At 39.7% G+C, this 25,552-nt stretch overlaps 1 protein-coding gene across 5 annotated transcripts in view; it reads left to right on the top strand.

Moving 5' to 3' along the window:
• The window catches only part of APP (amyloid beta precursor protein), a 126,166-nt gene extending 113,281 nt beyond the window's left edge, over positions 1 to 12,885 (top strand). For all 5 annotated transcript variants that reach the window (XM_056858469.1, XM_056858468.1, XM_056858467.1 and 2 more), the window contains 3 exons: positions 2,419 to 2,516; positions 8,585 to 8,731; positions 11,652 to 12,885. In XM_056858469.1, the coding sequence (XP_056714447.1) occupies positions 2,419 to 2,516; positions 8,585 to 8,731; positions 11,652 to 11,753 (347 nt within the window). In that variant the 3' untranslated portion in view covers positions 11,754 to 12,885. The remainder of the gene's footprint in view (positions 1 to 2,418; positions 2,517 to 8,584; positions 8,732 to 11,651) is intronic.
• Positions 12,886 to 25,552: the final 12,667 nt, after the last annotated feature.

Raw genomic sequence — 25,552 nt, 5'->3', positions numbered from 1 at the left:
TAATTGTTTGTCATGTGGTACATTCAGCAAACTGCCATGTTTACAAACAGGCCTTAAAACCCGTTTTATATTTCCGAGGAGTTTGTTAATCTCACTGACATTTTTAGGTTCGAGTCCAGTAGCACTTTAGAGACCAACAAGATTTTCAGGGTACAAGCTTTTGAGAGTCCAAGCTCCCTTCGTCAGATACATCTTTAGCTTTTAGTTAAGTTTTGGTTGAAATTTCTGTTTTGTAGAATAAAGAAGATGTACATATCAGGGCCAAACTTGATGTAATGGAAGGTAAATTAATGAATTCCCCCTTTAAAACAAACCCCGCACATAACAGCCACATCTTCCCCCAATTCAGACTGGAACTGTGGGCCAAGTCATTTCCATACATATTTCACAAATGTAGTTACCCCTGCCTATCCTTCCACTCAGGCCTGCTGGGAGGAAATATGCAGGTACATACCGAGCCCATAGCGATTGGTATATTTAGTTCCTTCTCCGCTACATTGCAGTATACCTGACTCTCTCTTTCCGCCTGCCCCCCCCCCCCCAGTCCTTCCACTACCTGCTGTTTGGAGCTTTAAAAAACGGTGGCGAGGATTCCTTCATGGTTCCCATGTTGTCATGTCTAGTTAAGCCCTCAGATAGCTCTTTCTGAAAGAGTTGTACTAAATCATACAGATTTTCTTGGAAATTGCAGCCATAGATGCCTGATTTTATTATTTCACTTCAATTCAACTCACACTTAACCAGGGAGATAACTTTTTCAGCAATTAGGTAGGTGATTTGTTCAATGCTATAGACATGAAATATTGATCTTGGTTCAGATGCTTAATGCATCCACCTAGGTTTGGGACAAACTGCTCGAAATACAGAATTCTGTTAGTAGCCTATGCTAAATCTGGCTATTTTCAGAAGGGAGTATTAACCTAAGAAATCTTTTGAAATAGAATTCTGCCAGCCAAAGAGTCTCTTGCACCAGAAGGAAGTAATACTTTGAATGGAATACATCCATGGGATCTAACCCTGTGGCTTGGATCCTACATAGATTTCCACAGGTATGAGGAGGAGCTGATTTTTATTGATTTTCTCCTCCCACAGGAGACCTTCAAACCCCCCCCCCAATACTGTTTGTAGAGGTCCCCCATCCCTTAGGAACAGCATTTTGGTCTGCCATGGGATCAGGGAATTGGTGAAAATTGTTCCTCCACTTGCATCGTGGAAAACATAATGGGATGCAGCTTCACTTACTTTTTCCCCATACAAAGTCTTTAGGTTGTGTTTTGTCAGTAAAACCAAGTTTATGTATTTTAATGTGAACATACAATATTTACATTAACCTCATACATATCTGTAGTTTTAAAGGATGATCCACAAAAGATTTTGGGTAGTACCTACAACATGGAATACCAGCTCGGATCTTGTGGATTCGATCCTCTAAGTAGTGCTTTTATTCCAGTAGAATACTCCTGTGTCAAGGGAAGGCATCTTGCATGGGAGGATAGTTTCACCTGTAGCAGAATAGATCTACACAATTTAACCTGTTGAGTTGTATTCATTTGTTTTTTAATATATCTTTGAGTTGCTTTGAGAACCAATTTTGGCTGTAAAGTTGGATAATAGTGTAATAAATATTGAAGTTGCATTTTTATAGAATGCGGAGAGGGAAGGGCTCAAATAAAATGGAATTCAGCATATGAAGGAAATCAGGATACAGCTACAACAGTAGCCATTATAACAGTTTGTTTAGCTGTATCAGTGATGTGTAGCTATGCCCCATTTCATACATCTTGTTGAGGAAACGAGCCATGGCTATGTCACATAAATACCTTAACACTATAAAGCATTTCTTTTGAAAGGAAACTCAGAAGTGGAGCCTTTATCAGGACTGGGGATGAGGTGTAAATTGTACTAATTTGTTATGGCATGTTCTGAGGTGCATAAGGTGGAAAAATGAACCAAGAAAAATACTTTTGCATTGCATATTTTGGGGATAAGTGAGTGGCAAGATGTTATACATTAATTTTCAGCTTCATTGCTGCTGTTGAAGTTCTCCTGCCTGTGATCATCCCGTAAAACATTATCATGCTCACTTGGTTTTTAAAAATATTTTGAAAATTACTTTCCCCCTTTGGCCACAGGAAGAATGTATGACACATCCCTTAAAAATACATTCTGTGGGCTGCAAACGAGGAGCCTCAACACAAAAGGTTCTTACGCAGAATACAACCCATTGTCTGTGTGTGTCTAGACTCTTAAAAAACTGTATGGGATATGAGTCATTCACTTCTGTTACACTCATCCGGCACAGTTTTCATTCCATGATTCTTCACGTGTGAATCATTATCATTACCCTTAGCAACATAGAGTGTTCACGTCATTATTTAAAAGCTGGATTTATTCCTTGTTTTTCAAATGCACCTGTAGGCTCTGGACTAACCAACGTTAAAACAGAAGAGATCTCAGAAGTAAAGATGGATGCAGAATTTAGACATGACTCGGGATACGTACATCATCAGAAACTGGTGAGTGTGCTCTTTCACTTGATATTGCTGTCTCGTAATAATGTTTTACTTTTTATGGCATGTTATGTTAAATTGCTTCATGAAGTAACATTGGAGCTTGCTGTAAGTATTGGCCAGTTGTGAAATTCTTATCTTCGGAACCAAAGTTACATTAGTAGTATCATTAATGAAATATCTTTCATAAAGCCAGGGTTGTGTGGTGGCAAAAGTTCTGGACTAGAAGACCTAAGTTCAGATCCCCATCCTATGACCCAAGTTCAAATTTCCATGCCTTTAATGTACAGAGCCTTTCTTTATTTGGTTGTAAATTAAGTGTTCCTAGCTCAAATGAATGGGTTTGCCAATTTTTTTTAAAAAAAATATCGCTATATTTGATTTATTTATTTTTCATATGCAGTAAGAGCCCATAGGAAGTTAGTTGTATGCACAGAATAGTTTTTCTGTATGTCCCTATTATGAGCGGAATATGATCACTGAATTGATACTGTAGTCAGATTTAAAGCCCTGGGACAGGAAATGAAAATCGCCATGTTCAGTAGCTACATCCAGGGCATAAAACTGGTAAATTGTTTTAATTTGAAGCACAAATTAGGCTGCACTATAATTTTGACTTGGCGGTTACACCTGGATTTGGAACAAATGCTTCCACAGAGACAACATAAACATATAAGAGGATTAGAACTGACCAATAACATTCGGTGCTGAATAAACAGTAACAATGTCAGTTTTTCAAACTTGAAGTTGGATTCTGCAACGTGCGTTACACACTGGAAAGAAGATGTCTCTAAGCATATATGTCAGGCTTATGACATACCATTATCTAACTGTGCCAGATTTAAGAGACCCACTTATAAGGAGGGTGTTATGAAAAAGCAACCACATGGAAGCTAACATGGAGCTCTGAGTAGATGATACTGACCTTGATGGACCAATGGTCTGATTCAGTATAAGGCAGCTTCACGTGTTCAGGTGTATAGAATCATAGAGTTGGAAGGGACCACCAGGGTCATCTAGTCCAACCCCCTGCACAGTGCAGGAAATTCACAACTAGATAAATACAAATCTGTGATTAGGATCTTGCACTGATGCTGGAGAAAGTATATCTTTTCCATGGTTTAAATGGACCTTTCAAAGCTTCAATTAGTTTCCTGGATTGGAAAAGACAAATGCAAAAACACATTGTGTCTACCTCTTCCCACCCATGAAGCTTCAAAGAGGGGCTACCTACATCATTGAAAAGCATGAGACTAAAAGATTAAATAATTTCTCCTCCAGGACTTCTTGCCCTACCTTCCAAGCAGCCACCTGGGACTGCTACTGAATTTTTCAAAAACCTTCTCCATCTCATCTGATTTAGCGCTAGAGATGGACTCTCTCAACTCATGTGTTGGGTGTGCCTCAAGGAAGTAAACTGCTTCCTAACAAAAGAGAATTTATCATGCATTGTCAGTCCAGTGGACACTTCCTTGGTCTACCTGTTCCCAGTCAAAGCAAGAATCAGTACTCTTACTCATTTCTTTTCTAATCCTCATCTCAAAATAATTTCATGTTTCCAATTCTATTTAATCTGTCATTATCAAATAAGTGCTGAGTATTAACTAATAATTTTTACTTTTAAAAACGTTTAACATTTTTTGTACCAAATAGTGGGGGGAGTTCTTTGTATGCCCAGGTTGAGTTTGCGTTGAAGCGAAATTGAATGAAGATGAATTTACATCAAACCAGTACACACACATATAGGTAGATATACACTGGTTGTACCCTGAGCCTGAATCTCTATTGCTGCTTCTTTTGTAATTGTATTGTATACTGATGTATTAATATCAGAGAGTAATAGTATTCTTTCTGATATTAAACTTGAAAGATTTAAGTTTTGATTGTATTCTTGAAGCTAAATGGTGCTGAAAATTACAATTAGCAGGGCAATCTGGCTTGTGCTAGAACTAGATAATCCCTGTATGCAAGAAAAAAACAAAAGCACTACTTTAATTCTGTGATGCTGTGAATTAAGAATTCCCAGTGCCAGAAAATAGTCCAAAATGCAATAGTGTTAATTTGGAAGATTCTGGCCTACGGCACTCAAGGATCCTGTCAGCATCTGCAAGGGTGAGCTGGCCAAAAGAGTCCAAAAAAGAACCAGACGGTGCAAGCAGTTCAGTGGCCAACTCTCGGCAGGGCTTAGAGACTTTATCTGCAAAAAAAGGTTGCCTATGTGTCACAGCTAAGGGCCAAATCAGTATTAATTTTAGGACACACCAAAGGGGTGGTCAACCTTTTAACGAATCTGAATAGTTGAGCTGGTTGCAAATTAGTAGACACAATGGAGGCAGCGAAATAATCTCTTTTTGCTGCTTTCACTGCCACTTCATAGGCCTTCAGTTGGGCTCTATAGTGTGTTCTCACAGCTTCATCCCAAGTTAATTCTAAAGAATATTTTGGAAACCATCAGGATCCGTTACTCTCCGTGGGCGAGCATAAATATGCTCATCGCACCTACAGGGTGGAATGGCCACCCCCAAACTGACCCTTACAAGGAAGTGGTCTGACTATGGCACCAGTTCACAAATGACCACTCTATTCAGATCAGACCCTATGCAAAGGATAAAATAAACATAGCTGCTAGTATCTACATGTAAATTGAATGATAGCATTTAAATGTGCAAATAATATACAATTGGTCTTCACTAATCCATTCTATTCAGACTACATATAATTCTCAATTTACATTTTTATTCTTTCATCTTTAACCATGCATTTTCATTTATTATTTCAGTAATATTTTTTCAGAGTATGTTCATACTCCCTTGTGCTAACTTCATACACTATCTACTAGTGTTTAACAAACTGTCCTCCGATGTCCGTTGATTTTGGTTACATTACTGAATCTGTCCAAATACTGTTCATATATAAATCTAGTACAAGATATTAATTTTTTTAAACGAACAGAAAACTGACTGAACACACAAAACCATTCTCATTCTGGTTCTCACAGGGTTTGTTACTGAAGACTGTGTGGCAGATCCAAATCCTGTACTTGTGGTAGAAATAGTGTAAAATTTCCAGCAATTTTGAAACTGTGGGGAAAAGTTTCTTTTCCAGAAAAAGATATTGAGGGAAATTGAAATATATACAATAGTAACTTTCCTATCAACTCTATACTTATTTTGCTGCTTTAATAACATAAAATGTATAATTTAATAAGTATATAAAATTGTTCTAATTAGACATATTTATGGAATTAAAAAAATACAAATTAAAGATATATCACTTACTAAAGCAAAAGAAAGCCACAAGCTGCTGCACCCTATGCTTCTTAGCACATTTCATTAATTCAGAAACAAACAAACAAATGTTTCTATGGGTGTTCTTTTAGTAGGCCCCAAAATTTGGGGGAGGGGATCCTCAGACCATTTCATGCTATGTTTAAAGCATTTAACGTACTTTAAAAAGGGAGGATCATATTCAGTGCTTACCAAAATTTCTCAATTTTCCATCAGAATGTGTTTCAAAATTTTAAAGGAGTTACCCCCAAATTCCAGGTTATTGTAACATTATCTTTGTTTATCTCTCTGCTCTGGAAAATCAGTTACTGGCAGTACTGGATGATACGCCCTCACAATGGTAAAAGAGAATAGCAGTGTTAATTTTGCTCTTACATGGAAACAAGATTCAGATACCTTAGTCACTCCTGAAGAACAATTGGATTTTAGAATGAAGTACCATTTGCTTAGATTGTAAGTTTTGTTTCCACTAGTACTGTATCGTTTACATTTTGGGGGTGGTCCTTGATCGCGGAGCACATTCCACTGGCCTTGGCACCTTTTGTCTCACTAAAAGACACTAGTCATGCATGAACAGAAGTGCCTAGTCCCAGAGGAATGTACTGCACAGCAGAGGACTCCACTGGAAAAGGGCAGAGTGCAAGCAGAAGCAGGGCTTATGAGCCAAGCCGTTAATACAGAACTTTATGAAATGCATTTACAAAATCTAAAATATACCTTAACAAGCAAGGAACCTGTAAGGGTTTGCAGGGGTTACTTCTGTCATGGTTGAAAGCAGAAGAAACTGTTTTGTATTAGGAAGGGCTGACATTTATTGAGATGAACTGGTGTTGTTAGAGACAGGCTTGGAAAACTTCACCACTCTCAGACCTACATGTTTTTGCATCCTGTGAGGAAAATAATGATGTCAGTAACATCTGACTATTGGCTGGTGCATTCTGGCAGCTCCTGCAGCCAGGAATTCCAGAACCTACGTTGGCCAAAACCTTCTACACTCTGGGGGTGGGATGATTGGAAAGGAGTCTTTCTTTCTTTCTTTCTTTCTTTCTTTCTTTCTTTCTTTCTTTCTTTCTTTCTTTCTTTCTTTCTTTCTTTCTTTCTTTCTTTCTCCCTCTCCCTCTCCCTCTCCCTCTCCCTCTCCCTCTCTCTCTCTCTCTCTCTCTCTCTCTCTCTCTCTCTCTCTCTCCCTCCCCCCCCACGTGTGATACAGCCTGAGAGCATCATTTACTATGCATCCATTTGCTTCAGCCAGAAGTGGGGAGAAAGCAAATGCCAGATAACTGTAGTTATGTTAAAAATCCTTCTCTTTTTTATTTTCTTTCTTAGAACCTGCACCCTCAATTCTGTAGACTATATGCTTTCTAGAGATGTTGATAGTGGAATAAAGTTTTGCACTTGTTTAAGAGATAAAGAGACTGCAGTGATTGCTACCTGCAAGCCTTACCATGTCTCATGTTACCAAACCGCCCCATTTGATGGTCCTTATGGTATTAAACTGGTGAGAGGGGTGAATTCCAGGAGGTGGTGGTGTCTGCCAAAGGAAAGGGCCACCCAGAGCTCTTAAGAGTGTCAGGGAGCAGTGAGAGAATCCTACAGGGAGGTTTAGGTTTCCCTTGGACAAAACGGTCCCCACCCTCTGGGCAGGATTGCACTGACCTGACTCACCTACTTACTGGTTGGTTAAGAGTCATGAGAGAAGATAACCTGACAGGTGCTGGGATGAGAACTGTTACAACTTCATTTTCACCTGTATACCCTTCTGCACGTTATATCCTCTTTTGCTTGTCCTGGCAGCCCCCATATCTTCTCCCCTTTGCCTGCATCCTTCTGTCCTTCCCACTCACCAACCAACCTTTTTTTTAATCTGCCCCCAGTCAATAGTGTATTTATTATTTATTAACTTTATTTATATACCATACCTTTCTTCCCAATAGGGACCCAAAGCAGTTTACCTCAGTCTTCTCTCCTCTGTTTTATCCCCACAACAACCCAGTGAAATAGATTAGGCTGACCGTGTGTAACTGGTCCTAGGTCATCCAACATGCTTCCATGGCAGAATGGGGATTTGAACCTAGGTCTCCTAGATCTCAAACCACTACACCACACTGTCTGTCAACTTTTCTTCCTTCATTCCCCCTGGAAGGCTATTTCTGGGAAATGTCTGTCTGGTCCAGTTGCAAAAGTTGTGCAGTAGGAAATTGCTCAGGTGGGTTGTCTGGTGGCCACAGCTGCTGCCAGACAAGTTGCAGAAATTGGGTGGAGGCTGCTGGGCCCAGGCAAGTTGGAATCAAGTTGTAGCCATTGCCACACCTGGTGAGTTGCACAAATTGTATGGTAGTAAGTTGCCTGCTGGTTGCTCCTAAACCTGGCCCAAAATGAGTCTTATTTCTGGGGCAGGAGGAGGGGAGCAGGGCTGGACTGGGAGGTCAAATTGTCTTGGAAAGGGCCTGCCCCTTCCCCCCTCACTTTTACTGACAGAAACCAAGGTTAGAAGGCTGGTAATATTACTGTGGCTGCCTAGCAACCCCACAATGGACACAGAAATCTCAGAGGGCATCAATTTCTTAAAGATACAGTTGCTGCTTCTCTTGTATCGGGGGGGGGGGTTTAACCTCACAATGTATTTTTATTTTATATTTCAGATTTTTCTGCAAAAGGTCTGTCTTGTCTTCTCATGGTTCCAGTCTCTGGATTTCAGTATCCACATATGGGACCATGCTGAGAACTGTATTTATTGATTTGTGTTTACTTGTTATTAATCTTATACCTTTTTAAAAAAATTCTTAGGTATTCTTTGCTGAAGATGTAGGGTCAAACAAAGGAGCCATCATTGGACTAATGGTGGGAGGTGTTGTCATCGCAACTGTGATTGTAATTACTTTGGTGATGCTAAGGAAGAAACAGTATACATCAATCCATCATGGTGTAGTGGAGGTGAGTGAGGGCTACATTAGAGAAATGTAATTCCATGAATTAATGTGGTAGCAAACTACGGCAAACAGAACTACTTGATGCTTGGTGACTTAAATTGATTGAAATAAAATAAATTATCTGGCCTGTACCATCTTTATATACATCTGGTTTTCCAGTTAACATTATTGGTTTTTTGTTCGGAAGATTGGCCAGCATACTATTACATCTGGTCTCAAATTATGAATGTTAAGTACAAACCATATACAAAACAATCTGTACTCCAGGCCTATAAATGTGGAAAAGTATTCTCATTTAATTTTTGTTTTCTCTAGGAAGCAAATTGTATGTTACCTAACAAAGGTATTCATTTTTTTTTTTTTGCCAGCAGAAGGAAGAGACTATTTTTGCCAATCTCCCCCCTCCAATACTAGACATCCATTGGGTTCCCAGCTCTGGGTTAGGAAATTCCTGAAGACTTGAGGGTGGAGCCTAGGGACAGGGGTTTGGGGGAGGGGAGGGACCCTAGTGGGGAATAATACAATAGTCTTAAGGGGAGCTGATCTGGGAAATCTGGAGATCAACTGTAAATTCAAAATTTGCAGCAGTTTGCAGTGGGGTGGGCATTCTTGAGGGGTAATGAGTTGGCCCAGGCTAGCCTGATCTCATCACATCTCAGAAGCTAAGCAGGGTCAGCCCTGATTAGTATTTGGATGGGAGACCAACAAGGAATACCAGGGTTGCTGTGCAGAGGAAGGCGCTGGCAAACCACCTCTGTTAGTCTCTTGCCATGAAAACCCCCAAAAGGGGTCACCATAAGTCGGCTGTGACTTGACGGCACTTTACACACACACACACACAGTACGTAGTATACATGTTGATGGGGTGGTTGGATTCTCTCCCCCCCCCCCATTTTTCTGAAGTTTGTACATGGAAAATATCATATGAAATGTGCTGATTGAATTGATAAGTAAGAACATAAGAACATAAGAAAGGCCCTGCTGGATCAGACCAAGGCCCATCAAGTCCAGCAGTCTGTTCACACAGTGGCCAACCAGGGGCCTCTAGGAAGCCACTAACAAGTCGACTGCAGCAGCACCATCCTGCCTGTGTTCCACCGCACCCAAAATAATAGGCATGCTCCTCTGATACTAGAGAGAATAGGTATGCAGCATGACTAATATCCATTCTAACTAACAGCCATGAATACCCCTCTCCTCCATGAATATGTCCACTCCCCTCTTAAAGCCCTCCAAGCTGGCAGCCATCACCACATCCTGGGGCAGGGAGTTCCACAATTTAACTATGCGTTGTGTGAAAAAATACTTCCTTTTATCTGTTTTGAATCTCTCACCCTCCAGCTTTAGCAGATAACCCTGCGTTCTAGTTTTATGGGAGAGGGAGAAAAACTTCTCCCTGTCCACTCTCTCCAAACCATGCATAATTTTATAGACCTCTATCATGTCTCCCCTCAGCCAGTGAGGCAGTAAGTGAATGGACCTGTTACTGGATATACTTGCATGCAGCAAGTAATGTGTGAGGGAATTCCTGAAACACCGGATATGTACTAAAAGTTTGATAATAATTTCTGCTTATTTTGTCACACTGCGCTCTATGTTTTTGAAAGAGATTTTGCACTTCAAAATGAGTCCTCAATCACTGTTGTAGGTAGAGTACATCTCATGGTACAGTAACAAGAAAGGGAAACTTGAACTTAAACAAATTTTAAGAAGGATGTGGACATTTTAAAAATGTATAATATGCATTATATAATCAAGATCTGAAAAATATCAGCAAAATCCATGACTGTATGCAACCTCCATATGCCAAATGACTTCTAAATAAATAATAGTGTGGCAGCAAAAATATTTTTATGAAACAGTACTTTTAAAAATTGTAGACTTCTAGTCTTACTGTGTGGTCTGAAGGGAAGGGGATTTATGCTCACTTAGATTATTTATAGCTGCCATATTTTATAGCTGCCATATTTCAGGTACTTTTGGTTTTGCAGCATTCAACAATGTAAAATCTCTCATGGCAGCCATAGTGTTTAAAAGAGAGAGAAACTATTTACTGGTCTTTTAACAAGAAATGTAAAATACTGGATCACATCATTGGTCCCTCTTGCTATCTTTTTCCAATTGTGAAATTTCTTCAGTTTAGAGTTGTAAGACAATACACTATATTGGCCATCAAAAATAATTTATTCCAAAGCACAGTTGTTGGAAGAATGCAATTTTAATTAACTAAAGAATTACCGTATGGCAAAACTTAATGATGTTGTATACTAATGGTCATTACCTAAAATAATTTGTATTTAAGTTGTCACAGTTGTTTCATTGTTTGGTATTGGATATTTTTGGTGATAGGATTTCTCTCTTTAAAACAGGCAGTGCTCAAATACCTGTGCTAAAAAAACACAGCAGTAGTACAAATACCTTTTACCTATTTTGGTAGTAAGTATACATAATTCTTTTCAGATAGTGGAGGGTTTTTCAAAATACTTTTTTTCAGAAGGTAAAGTGACTCAATACTATAATACTGCGGAAAACGAAACTAATGAAACTAATCTATGGAGTAGTATATTCTGAACAAGAATGGTTTGCCTCTAAACTCTTTGTCCCTTTATCTAAAATCAAGAATGCCTACCCAACTGAAAACTGATTTTGTCTCCAGATTTGCATCTTCTGTCTTTGATTCTTATTTGTATAATTAAATGGTACCTAAATAGGCTTTTTTAAAATGTAAAAATCAAAAATAATTCATGAAAAATGTATAGCCCCAAGAGCATCTGTCACTTCACAGCATTCAAGCACTAGTGTGGTATAACTGCAGCAAAATTCAGGATTGTTCCATTTCAGAGGAAAAGGAGTGTGGTGAATGTGACTCTTATCATCTGCCCACGTGGGAACCTGACTGTAGTCCATCTTTTTACCTGCCATAGGTGGATGCTGCCGTGACACCAGAGGAACGCCACCTTTCTAAGATGCAACAAAATGGATATGAAAACCCAACCTACAAGTTCTTTGAACAGATGCAGAACTAGAACACCACAGCAGCCTCATGAGTTGGACATCAAAAATGATTGCTTAACTACCCATTGGTGTTCAGTTATAGAAAATTGTGGAAACAAACAAAAATGAAAAAAAAAACACTTTGTTTTATTATTTACTCATTATCGCCTTTTGACAGCTGTGCTGTAACACAAGTAGATGCCTGAACTTGAATTAAAAAATCAGTAATGTATTCTCTTTACATTTTGTTCTTTAAACTACATTATTAATGAATGTTTTTGTGTACTGTAAAGTTTAGCTGTACTTAACTAGTGCATGAATAGATTATTTCCCAATTATTTATCATATAGCTCCTTTAGCCAGTTGTATATTATTCTTGTGATTTGTGATGAGAAAAAAAGTCCGAATTGAAATATGCTTTAAGAATTGATGGGGGATGCTTTCTGTGTACGTGGGGTGAGCTGCTTCTCTTTGCTGAGTTTTTTTTCCTTTTTCTGATCACTATGCATTTTAAAGTCAATATGACTTTTTTTAGAAAAGTATTCCAGATGAGTTGAAATTATTTTCCTCTGCAGTTGCATTTTATTGTACAGATTGTTGCTTCTGCTGTACTAGTGATGTAGAAATCATGGGAATACATGTTTGTTTCTTTGTGCCTGTTTTATGTGCACACCTTAGGCATTAAGGGGTAAACTCTTTTTTCATGTACCTTTCCATCTTTAAAAAAAAGAATCCCTGTTAATTGTAAGCACTTTTATAGGGGGGTGGGAAAAAGTGCCTGCTGGTTGAAAAATTAATGGGGATCCTACAAATGTTTCTGCAGGATGATTGTACAGAATCATTGCTTATGAATTGATAGCTTTCTACACTGTGTTACATAAATAAATTACAATTGAGACAACTGGGCAAGAGTTTTATTTGAATGGAGAAATAAGTATTTTGGAGGTGACTTTTAACAGTGACCTTCAAACTTCACACTTAGAGCTTGGGTGGGTTTTTCCCCCAAGTAAACATGGATCATAGAAATTCCCATTTTGAATGTAGTGGAACAAAATGGCAGTGGGTGAGAGGGATGTTTGCTTGGGCATGCCTTCCCCTCTACAATGTCTCTTTTTTCAGTTTGTATAATAGTGTTTTAATGTAAATAAATACATTCCTGGAGGAGCTCTCTTGTACTGGTGTGATTCTGTGACCGCTTATCCTAAGTTTTCTGTCCAGTCTGTTGTGCATGTTGTTGCAGAAAGTGGACACTTGTTCACCAAAGAGTGCTCTAGTTTAACACTGAGGGTTTCTTATTAAAGTTGATAAAGCAATTGCCTACCTTCCTGCTTATTGACAAGTCACCGTAGCTCAAAGTAACTGAATATCATGTTCAATTCTGGCAGAGGGCATACTCAGTCAGGTCTTTAAAAAGAGCCCTCTTCCTCAGTGCTCCATCCTAGTCCTCTAGCCTATCAGATTCCTACACCTGTGATAGTGTCAACATACAAACTAGCCAACTGTTTTAGCCCCAACTGCTCAGTCTTTGCAGCTCACTATTGTTTATCTGAATAGAAATTATACCCTAATTGTCATTTGCCTAACACACACTGTCTTTCTTTCTTCTTTGAACAACTCAGCACAATATGGAATTTAGTACAGCACAATATGGAATTTAATACAGCACAATATGGAATTTAGTACAGAGCCTAGATTTCTTGAAAACACCTTTCTTCAGCCTTATCCTGGAAAATCAAAACTCCACCCATACCAAAGCATGTCCTTTTATCTCCACAGCATTACTATGTTGCTGGGAGTTCTGACTTCAGTTCAGATGGAGTTTTGCTTAGGAGACATCAAAATCATCTACACCCATTACTTCATTTCTCTAAAGAAAAACAGCAGGCCTCTTCTGAAACACCAGAATAGACATTTATCCACCTCCAAATGTTTCAAAGTGTCTCTTGCAAATAGAATTGTTCCTCAGCAATTTCATATGTTTGGTTTTCATAGATCATGAGCATACTGATTTTCACACAGCCATTCAGCCACTGCATTATCAGTTCCTTCACTTTTGTGAATCCATGCTACCTGTTCTGAATCCTGCCATTTGCAACCTCAATGGCATCATTTTTTTCAAAATAGCCAGCAACTGTGGTTGCGTTTCTTTTTTGCAAGAGTCTATCCATCTTTCCATAGACTGATATTTTTTCTCTCAAAGTGTTCGTGTTGCATTTTACAAAAAGGTCTTTGTTTCACATTATGGTTGTTCTCAATCTTTTCAGTATGGGCAAATTTTACTTGGAGCAGCCATTCCGTTCACTTAGTCCATTCCAGGCTCCATCATCATTCTTTCCTTCCTTAAGACCAAGAACATATTGTAACACTTGCATCTGACTTTTTCAGCATACCTTTGTATGGATGATGAAAGGAATCAAATAATCAAATGCAAAAGTTTTGGATTCAACACTTCTTTGGATTAATGGCTTCTTTCACCTTTGGAGCTGAGTATGGGAGTTTATTAAGTAGTTTCCACTGTAGTTCCTTCTTCATTGGGACCAAAGTTCACACAGTGGAAAAGAACAAGAGTCTAGTAGCACCTTAAAGACTAACAAAATTTCTGGCAGGGTAGGAGCTTTTATGAGCCATAGCTCACTTCTTCAGCTCACGAAAGCTCCTACCCTGCCAGAAATTTTGTTAGTCTTTTTTTTTGTTTATATTTTTTTATTTTCAAAAGAATAAAGGAATTTTTTTTTAAATGGTAAGGGGAAAATAAGGGATTACAATACTGCTTCAATTATATTGTATCTACTGTTCAATTATACACAAAGTATATACACTGGGTGGAAATATGCCTTTTATCCCAATTTAATCTCTAAGATATATTTGATTTTCTTTTTAAGAAAATTATATACATTATATACATATATAACGTTAAGATACCATTATTAAGATACCATTATATATATAATGTTAAGATACCATTATATAATGTTAAGATACCATTATATATATACACATACATACACACACACATATATATACACACACACATATATACAGAATTGTACATGCCCATTGCAATGATTCATGGGAGACTTGTGTTTTCAAGGAGGCCACTGTGGAAAAGGTAAGTAATTTTAAAAGTCTCCCAGGGGGGCATTTTTTGAGGTAGAGTCACCAAATTCGCAGTGTAGCTGCAAGGGACTCTTCTTGCATGACCCCAAAGTTGGGTAAAGTTTGGGACAGGGGGTCTGATTTTATGGGGTGCGGAAGGGGTAGATCCCATTCCCTATAGAAAAAACATTGTAAACTTTACCATGCAGGAGGGGGGGTGACCCCTTCCGGACCCCATAAAATCAGACCCCCTGACCCAATCTTCACCAAATGTCGGGGTTCATGCAAGGAGAATCCCTTGAAGCTACTGTGAAAATTTGGAACTCTACCTCCAAAAATGCCCCCACAGGAGCTTTGAAAAATATCCCCATAGACTATAATAGACCTGAATTTTTCGATAAACCCAGAAATAAACCCAAAAGACAAATTTACCGGTGTGGGCATTCAGCTTATTCCAGGTTTACTGAAAAATCAGGCCCAATAAACCCAAACCCGAAATTTACCCAAAAAAAATTTTTTGCACAACCATACGGCAGACTAATCTGGTTTGATTCCTCACTCCTCCGGAGGAAGCCTGCTGGGTGACCTTGGGCTAGTCATGGGTCTCAGAACTCTCAGCCCCACCTACCTCAGATGGTGCCTGTTGGGAGGAGAAGGGAAGGGGATTGTAAGTCGCTTTGAGATGTCTTAAGGTAGAGAAAAGGGACTTCCGGTAGAGAGCTGATCCCAGCAAGACGTCCCCCGAGATCTCTCGAGGGAACCAGGAGGCGTTCTGAACCGGGGGCCCCCCTAAAGCCCCGATCCTAAATAGTGGACCGGAATGCAGGCAACCCCCTGCTGCTGAAGAAGAGCGGTTTGACTCCCACCCCCTCCCACAAGAGCCGCTTGATGTGGAGGAGGGTTGGTTGAAGTTCCGCCAGGGTGAGGAGGAACTCCCATCGCCAAGAACGTCTCATGGAATTAGGCTGCGATCTCCTCTACCTTATACAGTACATCGAACAAGCTAATAACAGAGAACCCTGATTTCCAACATCCGAGTAAGTTACATGAACTCCTTTTGTCAACTAATCCGATTTTGAATGACTGGAATTTTTAAAAATCGGCTAAAGACTCTGCACCCCCTCACCCAGGATTTTAAGTGATTTTTCGACTAAAAAGACTATCTATTTAAACTAAAAACTGAATTAGCAGGCAAACAAAACAATCGGAAAGAACTGAGTGGCATAAATAGCTACCAATCGGCTGCTGTGGCGTAGCAGGGGAGAGGAGAAATCTTTCGCTTTCGATTCTCCATTCCTTTACCCTAGGAGAGTCCTCCAGCCACATTGTTATTCAGGAAGAGGCCTCTCTAGGAAGACAGGAAATCACAGTGGGCCGCTGGGCCAGATGTGCCCCACTCAGTGTAGCAGCAAAATAAGGCCTACCTTCTTTAATCATAGAGTAGGAGCGACGGAAAGTCCACTGTCTCACAACTCCTGGTATACTTCCTGGAACAATCTTCAAAGCCAAGCCAGAGCCTTTTAACAACTTAGTAGCTTTTCTGCACTGAGCTGCCTGCTTACATTCAACTTACCAGTTTGGAAAATATAGAAGCCACAGACAATCATGGAATGTAATTATCAAAAGATACAGGAAATGCTGGCCATGCAAACTGAATTATTACAGAAGAAATTTGAACAGGTCTCCATGCAACAGGAACAACCAGCTACACAAATGACTTTGACTATCACTCGAAAACTTGATGGCATAATAAATGAGATCAAGGAAATGAAAGATCAAATTACAGTAATGAAAAAGGGTATGAATAAGATGGAACTTTCAGTTAAAAACAAACTGAAGAATTGAAAGGAGTCAAAATGGACATGAAATCTCAAGCTCAACAAATTGAAGCATTATGTCTTCAGGAAGAGTGAGTGAAGGACCAATTAGCTGTTTTGGACCTGCAACAGAGAGAATCTAACCTGCGCATATGCAATTTGCCTGAAAGACTAGGGGGCACAAGAGAGACCATCATAAGATCACTTGCTAATATATTTCATTTAAATGAACAAGAATTAAATGATGCAATAAACAAGATATACAGAATCTCCTTGTCAACTCAAGTACAGAAAACAACAGCTAGAGAGATCTTGGTCTCTTTCTTTGACATCAGGATGAAAAATATCATTATGAAACTTCATTTGGAGAATCGTTTAAGTGTAGAAGATACACCATTAATAATTCTCAAGGACATTCCTCATCGCCTGATTGAAAAGAGAGCCATCTATAATGACTTTGCTGAGACACTGAGAAAAAAGGGAATAAAATACAGTTGGCTGTTACCACAAGGACTTACCTTCACTTACAAACAAGTTAAACATGCCATCAATTCGTTGGAAGATATCAAAAACGTTTTGACAAGAAATAATGAGCTGTCAGACCAGACTACAGGTATACAAAAAAAAGAATCAACAGCCCAATGAGCAATGGGTAAAGATTGTCACAAACAGGTGACCACTTCAAGAAAGCATGCAGATAACAACAGAAACTCCAGACAGAAGAAAAAGTTTAAAAAGAAGGGTTAAGAAAGCCGGAAGAATACCAATTTGATTCTTATATGGGAAAGGGGGGGGGTAGAGGAAAAATGATATCAACTTAATTTTCTACTTGGGGGTATATAAAGCTTTTTAAGATCTACTCCATTCTTTGACAGAGATGAGTGATTGGAGAATTAGGCTAATGAGTTTTGTTATGTCTGTTTTCATTTTTAAATGATTTTTTTCTTTCCTCTTTATTATTAATATTATATTATTGTTTAGTGAAACGTATTAAATAAGGGGAAAGCATAACATTAAAATAATGATTTATAAGGATTAGAAAATATTAATACAAAGGAGATACTAGATATTGAAGGGAGGGAGGAAGTCGGTGGGGAAGTCAACTAAAATTAATTATATTTAATATTGAAGACATACACCTAATAATTCTTTAATGTTTTATTGATTCAAAGATTGGTATACAGGATGTATTGTCAAATGATATATATAGCAATTATTGAAAAATAATAAAAAAATATTAAAAAGAGAGAGAAGCAGGGTATAAAAAACAACTCTTCTGCATGTGTAACACTGAGCAAGTCCCATGAGGGGCAATCACCATGTTTTAAGTCTCTAAATGGATCTTGCAGTAACGAACACAGCAATGACTGCCAAGGAAGTCTTTTTAGGAGAAATCAGGGAGTACCAGCAGGACAAAAGCAATTAAGCCACACCAAGCAAGAAAAAGTCGGCATCTCCCAGTATTGTCTTTGACATGGTGGACAATCACTGACCATTAACACAATTCAAATGTTCAGTGTACTGAAAACCTCTCCCGTAAGTTCCCACCGACTATATGAATCAGCTTTATGTCTCCATTTTTGTAATGCTGAATTATAATTCAATTAAGAACTTCCCTTCCTGCTTCCCTTCCCTGGTTAATTAGTTCTATAGTTTTCTCCTGATAAGTTGCCCAACTCTCAAGTATTCATCATCAGTTGTGATCTTTTGTTTCCTGAAAAGATCCAGTTATACTGTTGGCCTAAAATGGTATAACTAGCCTGGTCTAAAACAGTATAGCGATGAAGAAAAAGCAATGGTGCAGTGGGAAACCAATTTTATTCCAATAAAGATGTCAAAAATGAAAAATAATCGTTAACCTCTTTTCTCTTTTAACTGTTTCTCTAAATTATTTGTTTAAAAATACCAAAACAATATATTTAAAGTTGGTTCAGTGGGAGCACTGCTGCTTTTATTTTACAGATCAGTATAGAGTCTTTGGTTATAAAGGGTTTATTCACTCCATAAAATATTTTCTAAATTAATAGCTTTGGAATGCTCTTGTTCCACATGCCAACAATAATGGTTATAACATTATTCTAAGTTTGTTGTATTGTTTTTGGTGGTTCTTGATAATTAAGTGTTTTTGTACATGCTCTGGTGCGCTATATTTTTAACATGTTTTTATTGTTTTGATAAGTTTTTAACCAATAATTTAGAGAAACCATTAAAAGATAATTGTTAACTTTTATTTTTCTCTTTTATTTTTTGACATATGTATAGAGTCCCCCTGAGAAAGCTCAATACAAAATGTGTAGGAGTTATTATATTGGAATAACATTGTTTTCCCACTGCACCATTGTTTTTTCTTTGTCTCTGTTCCCAAGTCTTTCATTTTCTTCTTGCTAAAACAGTATAACTGACCGGGCTTTGGAATTTGATCCTGACTATAACATGGACTGGAACTCAGGCTCCCAGCACTCTGGATCCCTCCTTCTTTCATCTGATCTCTACGAAGACTAGGTCAGATATATCTTTGCTCCCACCTTGATCTATCTCCCTTTATTTTACAAATCACACTACACCACACACACTGCACCACACTTTACTCCTCTCTGCCATTTAAGCCCTCACATCTGGGAGACGACATTGGCGTCCCAACAGATTCCACTTCTCATCTGTCTTCTTTCCCCATTTTCCCCACACCAGCTGAAAAGTAATGCCTACTCCAATCTGGAATAGCTCTGATCGATTTTTGGTATCTGTTGTTGTTGCTGTATTGGTAGTTTGTATAAAGAATGTGCTATTTATCGGTGTTTTGATTCAGTATTTGCTGCCATTTGCTTAGGAGACCCACCATTGTACTAAATCCCTCCATAAACTCCATATTTCTTTAAAAAAATTTTAAATCAAATCTCTCTTAGTTTTTCCATCGGAAACTTGCTACTCTTTTGTTTAAAAATCGTAGTTTTCTGCTTCCTGCCCAAACACACAAGCTAATTCTCCATGTTAATCTGAATGTGTGTTCACGTGTTTGTGGGGGGCATGGCTTGGCTTGCCTCTGACCACTAGCAGACTACCAGAGCAGCAACTAAGAATTTTCCCAATAAGTTAAAAGGCCAATCCATCCCTGATTAGGTTCTACACCAGTGGCCCGCTTGAGCGTGGAGGCTCATTCAAATTTCAAGGATAGCTTCAAAAATGATTTTGTATCATTTAAACCATTTATATCTCATCTTTAAAAGAAAAAAATCCTAAGACCACAGAGAAGACAATTTAATGAAAAGAATACCATAAAATTTAAAAGGTTGCCATCAGACAAATATATCTATAGCAGCATAAACATGCCAACAGGATAAAAATACGAATAGCATTAAAACAGATGCAATGGTAACAATCTCAATAAAAAGCTATTATAGCAGATATAACATTTTTTAAAAAAAGAACAAGCCCTAAAAGCCTGAACAGGTGGTGCAGGGAAGAGGCAGTAGAATAATGCAAACAAGGTTCTTTAAATATCGGCCATGGTTTTGGGTCCCGAAATAAAACCTTGCAAGGCAAGTTACAAGGCTACAACTCAGAACAGACATTAAGTGCTTTTAGACATTGATTATGCCCTTCATAAACCCCTTAATACTGATATTTGGTCAGTGAAGCAGCTTAGCTACAGAATGGTAAATGACTCATTCTTTTGCCAAGATATCTCATTTTTTAATGCTGCCTTAGAAACCACTTGGACAATATACCTGCAGTCCTCGGAATGGTGTTACTAAGCAACCACAAGGTACTGTGTTACAGGGTCAGACCTCAAGCCCAAAGGATAAGCTAGAGGTATCAGGAGTACTTATGACAGCTGGCTACTGAGAGGAAAATGGCATGCAATTGCCCAAGTATTTTAGACTGGCTGTTCACTTACGTCTTTCATATTCTTTTGATTGACTCTGATGCCTTCTCCAGGCAATGCTTTTCTAGCATCACTATTTATTTATATTGATGACTGATACCCTGCTGCATATCTTGCTACTTCTCATATACATACATTCTGCATAAAGTTGCTTAAAAAAGGTAAAGGTCCCCTGTGCAAGCACCGGGTCATTCCTGACCCATGGGTGACGTCACATCCTGAAGTTACCTAGGCAAACTTTGTTTATGGGGTGGTTTGCCAGTGCCTTCCCCAGTCGTCTTCCCTTTACCCCCAGCAAGCTGGGTCCTTATTTTACTGACCTTGGAAGGATGGAAGGCTGAGTCAACCTTGAGCCAGCTACCTGAAACCGACTTCCGTCGGGATCGAACTCAGGTTGTGAGCAGATCTTGGACTGCAGTACTGCAGCTTACCACTCTGCGCCACAAAGCTCTTTAAGGTTGCTTATCGGCCCAAATATTTTGTTTATAAATATGTGCAAATTTTATGTTGCCCATGTCAGGCTGACTTTTGGATTCTCCGTTTGCCTCCAGCTTCAAGGTTGTTTACCAGAACAGCCTCCAGCTGGCATAGCTTCTCAGAGCCTGGGAGCTTTGTGGGAGCCTGGTAGTCTGAACTGTATTATCTTGATATGACTGTATTGTCTGGGTTTCTCCATATAACCAAATGTACACTCTTCCCCCTTCGTTCCTGCCTTTTCATTTCTAAGCTCTGCATACCTGTTACTAATAAACCAACTCTTTTGGACTACCTGTCTCTTGATGTGGCTATTGGACTTTCAGTGGAAACAAGTGCTTACAGTAAGGCAGGAACCTGCCACCCGGGGAACGATCCTGCTCCCACCTGGGACCCGGGCGAACCGCACGGGGCTCCAGCCACGGGCAAGCAGCTCGGAGAGCACCGTCCCAGCTCCAAACCGAGTGCCAGGCGAACCCCGGCTAAGTGTTTGCTTGGGGCTCTTTATTACCTATGGGAGGAAGGCTGGGTTTTTCTCATTGTCTCGCAATCTGTTTCACCTTGGAGGCAAGGGAAATGCAAATTGCCCCTTCTGTCTGACAGCAACCAAAGCCTTGCCACAGGTCCCAAAATGGTTTCCCAGAGCCCTAGAAACTGGTTCATTTTGAGAAAGCAGTGCCTTGTTCTTTCCTGTTAGCTTTGGTCCCATATGCCCTTATGACATACTGGGGTACTGAGACAGATAGGGGGCCTAACATTAAGTGTGAAATCTAAAGAATGTGAAATCTAAAACAAAAACACATGGGGGGCACGTAAAAACCCAAAATTAATAAAAGGGGTTCCTGTAGCTTTAAGCAATTGATTCCCTCAGTGGCAGATGCTAGAAAAGCACAGCATTCCAAGGCTTGGTTCTGTCAGTAAAAGGCAGGAGGGGAAGGGCCCTTTCTATGCCTATTTTGGACTTTAAGGGAGGACTCATTAGTGTCAGGGCTGGCTACAGTTGCCAGCTCCAGGCTGTGAAATTCCTGGAGATTTAGGGGCGGTGTCTGAGGAAGGCAGGGTTTAATGAGGGGAGAGGCCTCATCTGGTTATAATGCAATAGAGTCCCTCCAGAGCAGCCATTTTCTTCAGGGAGAGAGATTTCTGTTCTCTGGAGATCAGTTGTAATTTTGGAAGATCTCCAGGTCCCACCTGGAGGTTAGCAAACCTAGGCCTGGCAGCAAGCACTTGGTGACTTGATACCACCTGACTTGCACGACTCAACTAGGCCTGGCGGCTTGCTACTGTTCAACAGCAACCACCCTATGAAAGCCAGTGTGGTGTATTGGTTACAGCTTCAGAGTAGTGTCTGGGAGACCCAGGTTCGAATTCCCACCTGCTGTGGAAGCTTACTGGTTGATTTTGGACCAGTCACATACTTTCATCCTCACCTACCTCATAGGGTTGTTGTGCATATACAAAGGAGAGGGGAATAATGTAAGCTGCTTTGGACCCCACTGTAGGGATAGGTGGGGTAAAATGAAGTAAATTAATAATAATTTAGCTGAAGTTGGGAGGCAGATAAAAGGTAGGTTGGTGAATGGCTTAGGAGAGAATGAAGCAGGGGAATGGGAGAGGATATGGGGTTGCCAGGGGGAGGAAAAGAGGAAATATCGCTTCGCGGCCTATCGGCTAAGATCAAGTGTGTGTAGTAGGGACCTCCAAAGGGTATAATGTTATAGACTTTACCCTCCAAAGCAGCCATTTCCTCTAGGGAAAATAGAAGAGGTGGGGGCTCACCCAGAATTAACTACTCTCCAGATGACAACGATCAGTTCCCCTGGACAAAAGGGCTGCTTTGGAGGGTGGACTCTATGGTTGCTTGCCTCCCCAAACCTCGCCTCCTAAGGCTCCACCCCAAAATCTCCAGGAATTCTCCAACCTGGAGCTGGCAACCATAAGGAAGCAGGGAAACGTGAGAGTCTATGGGGGCTTTCAGGGAAGGGAAAAAATAATAGTGGGGAAAGGAAGTGAGGCGCTTCCCTCAAGTACTTGTTGTTCCTACTTGTAAAGTAGATAATTTCACAGAGACAACCAAAATCACAGTAAAGGGGGCGTTGAAGTAGAGAGAGACCTGTTATAAATCGTTCTAGTGTGTAAGGGACTGGAACCAATGTGGTAGTTGCCTTTACTGAATGATGAGAGAGATCAGAGGTTCCAGTCTTCTATTGGGCTCAGGTGCAAAGAAAGACAGTATAACGTAGTAAGGTGCTGTATGAAGCATAAGGACTGGAGTGTGGCAGAGCATGATAATATGATTACAACATGAGAAGAGGAGTCAACTGACTTCTCTAAAGCTTGGGTCCTGCTGAATGAAATGTGAGTTTTGCGATATTGATGAGCCATTCAAAAAATGCCTGTTTGCTAGGCATGCAGAAGAATGGTACCAGGAAGGGGGAAACCGGTCCAAAGTAGAGAGGAACCTCTTTGTGTCATCACTGTTTAGGTGAAATTGAAAGATGTAGACTTGGATGAGGCCATTCAAATAGAGTGGAGAGAGAGAATAATGGATACTGACAGAGAACGGAAGAGTAGAGGGTGGGCATTATATGGTACAGATCACCAGATAAGGTGGTGCCCTTAGCGCTGCCCTTTGGCAGTTGCCCAAAACAATCTTGGCTGTTAATGGCTTGAGGCAGTCACAGCAAACATCTCTGGAGTCTGTAGCAGCAGCCAAATTTGCCACTTCAGCAGTTATTTCATGGTGGACCATTAGAAAGCCAGCCATGCACTAATGGCTGGTCATGCCTTGGTTCAAGGAAGATAGTATTCGAGACACACACCCTAGATATTCTGCACCCTATTTATGAAGATGCTGAGGGGGTGGAACTTGGGTTATCTTAAAATAGAATTCAGGCTTTTTTTCACACCTCCAACCGTGCTTCTGCAAAATTATCCCTTGTTAAAATCATAAAATTTCAGCACTAATTATTTTAATTAGAACAGATGGATGGCTAGTTATGCTGGTATACATTGTTAGTCTGCAAAAAGACATCTTGTTTTATATTTAGGGCTTCATCCAGTGAGCTTTAGAATGCCAACAATCCTTCTGAAAACAAAACTGAATGCAAGAGAATAGAAAACGCTGGATAGAATATAAAACAGAAGCTTCGATTCATGACATTTTGAAGAATGGATTTAATCTCACGCTGTTTCACACACTTGCGCGGCAGTCATCTCGCCCTTAGCACACAGACACACAGATGACGCTGGGCAACACTTGTAACAAAGCTGCTTTTATGAAGCCAAGCAGGTTTCCTCATGAGAGAGCTGCTCAGGCTGCCTCTCTTCTCCACTAACTGGGCAGCTTTCTTCTCAGGAGACCTGCTGGTGGAACATCCAGTCAAGGATGCTGTTTGTCTCAAAAAGGTGGGCAGATTTTCCATGTGGATCTTCTCCTGAAAGAACCACCCAGGCTGTTACTCTTTGGTGTATGTTGTGGGGCTGTCCCTAGTCATCATCCTTTTTAAGGATTTGGGGTGGGGGGGGTAAGGATGCGGTCTTTAAAAAGGAGTGCTAGCTGTTTGATTCTCTCAACGAATTGTACAGCCATGGCTTTTAAGTAACCCCAAACATTCTGGAGAATGTGCTTTAGCACCATCTGCTGGAAACTTTTACTAACCTATTTATTTGCATTTATAATATTATAGTATTATATATTATGTTATAGTTAACCACTCATTTATGTCTAAGACAATGACCCCAATCCAACTGTAGACATGCACAGCAGATGGGGGTTAACCATTTGTTTAAGAAAATAAGTTATTTGGGAGACAGTCCTGATTCCAAATCCCTGTTTCCCATCTCTCTAAACAGATAATCAGGACTATAGTCGATTAGCTCACTGAAGACTAAGCATATACCTCTCTGCATGTTGACACAGCCATCCATGCACAGGTCCTCGTTCTGTACAAGGAAAGTATCGTATTTTTCGCTCCATAGGACTCACCTGACCATAAGATGCACCTAGATATGGCAACTAGAACTGAAAGATATTATTGAGCTGTCCTCCATGACCTCAGAATTTCTTTCCTGATCAGTCACTGCCAGTTAAGAGCCCACCAAATGGTTGGTGAGGCAAAGACCTAATCTATAACCCTGAATGGTACAATCCACACCCTATTTTGATATTAATCACTATTTGCCCTCAAGCTCCTTGGAAACAGAAGCTTTCACGTGAAAGTTCAAATCTGTAAAAAGGTACAATCCTTCACATTAATCTTAGAATAACTCTTGTCCAGCCCCTTTCTGGTCACTAAATGTTCTTTTTCCACATTGTTTGAGCTTTCCCCTTTAAATATGGTGAATTCACCATAGACTTTGCTAATTTCAATTTCTTTCAGGTGGTAGGCCTGATGCTATGATCCGAAATGCAGCTACATTATAATCATACCTTAGTTGCTTGTTTGGAGGGAGATGAAGCACCAATATTGGGATGTATATGTAGAACCACATAAATTCAAACACTTATCAGAAAAAACTAAAATTCAAGCCTGTAAAATATGAAAAAGGAAAAAACTAG

The sequence above is a fragment of the Euleptes europaea genome, chromosome 12 (genome assembly GCF_029931775.1).
Source record: "Euleptes europaea isolate rEulEur1 chromosome 12, rEulEur1.hap1, whole genome shotgun sequence".
NCBI lineage: Eukaryota > Metazoa > Chordata > Lepidosauria > Squamata > Sphaerodactylidae > Euleptes > Euleptes europaea.
The sequence above is the reverse complement of the archived record's forward strand: the minus strand, read 5'-3'. Positions and strand labels throughout refer to the sequence as shown.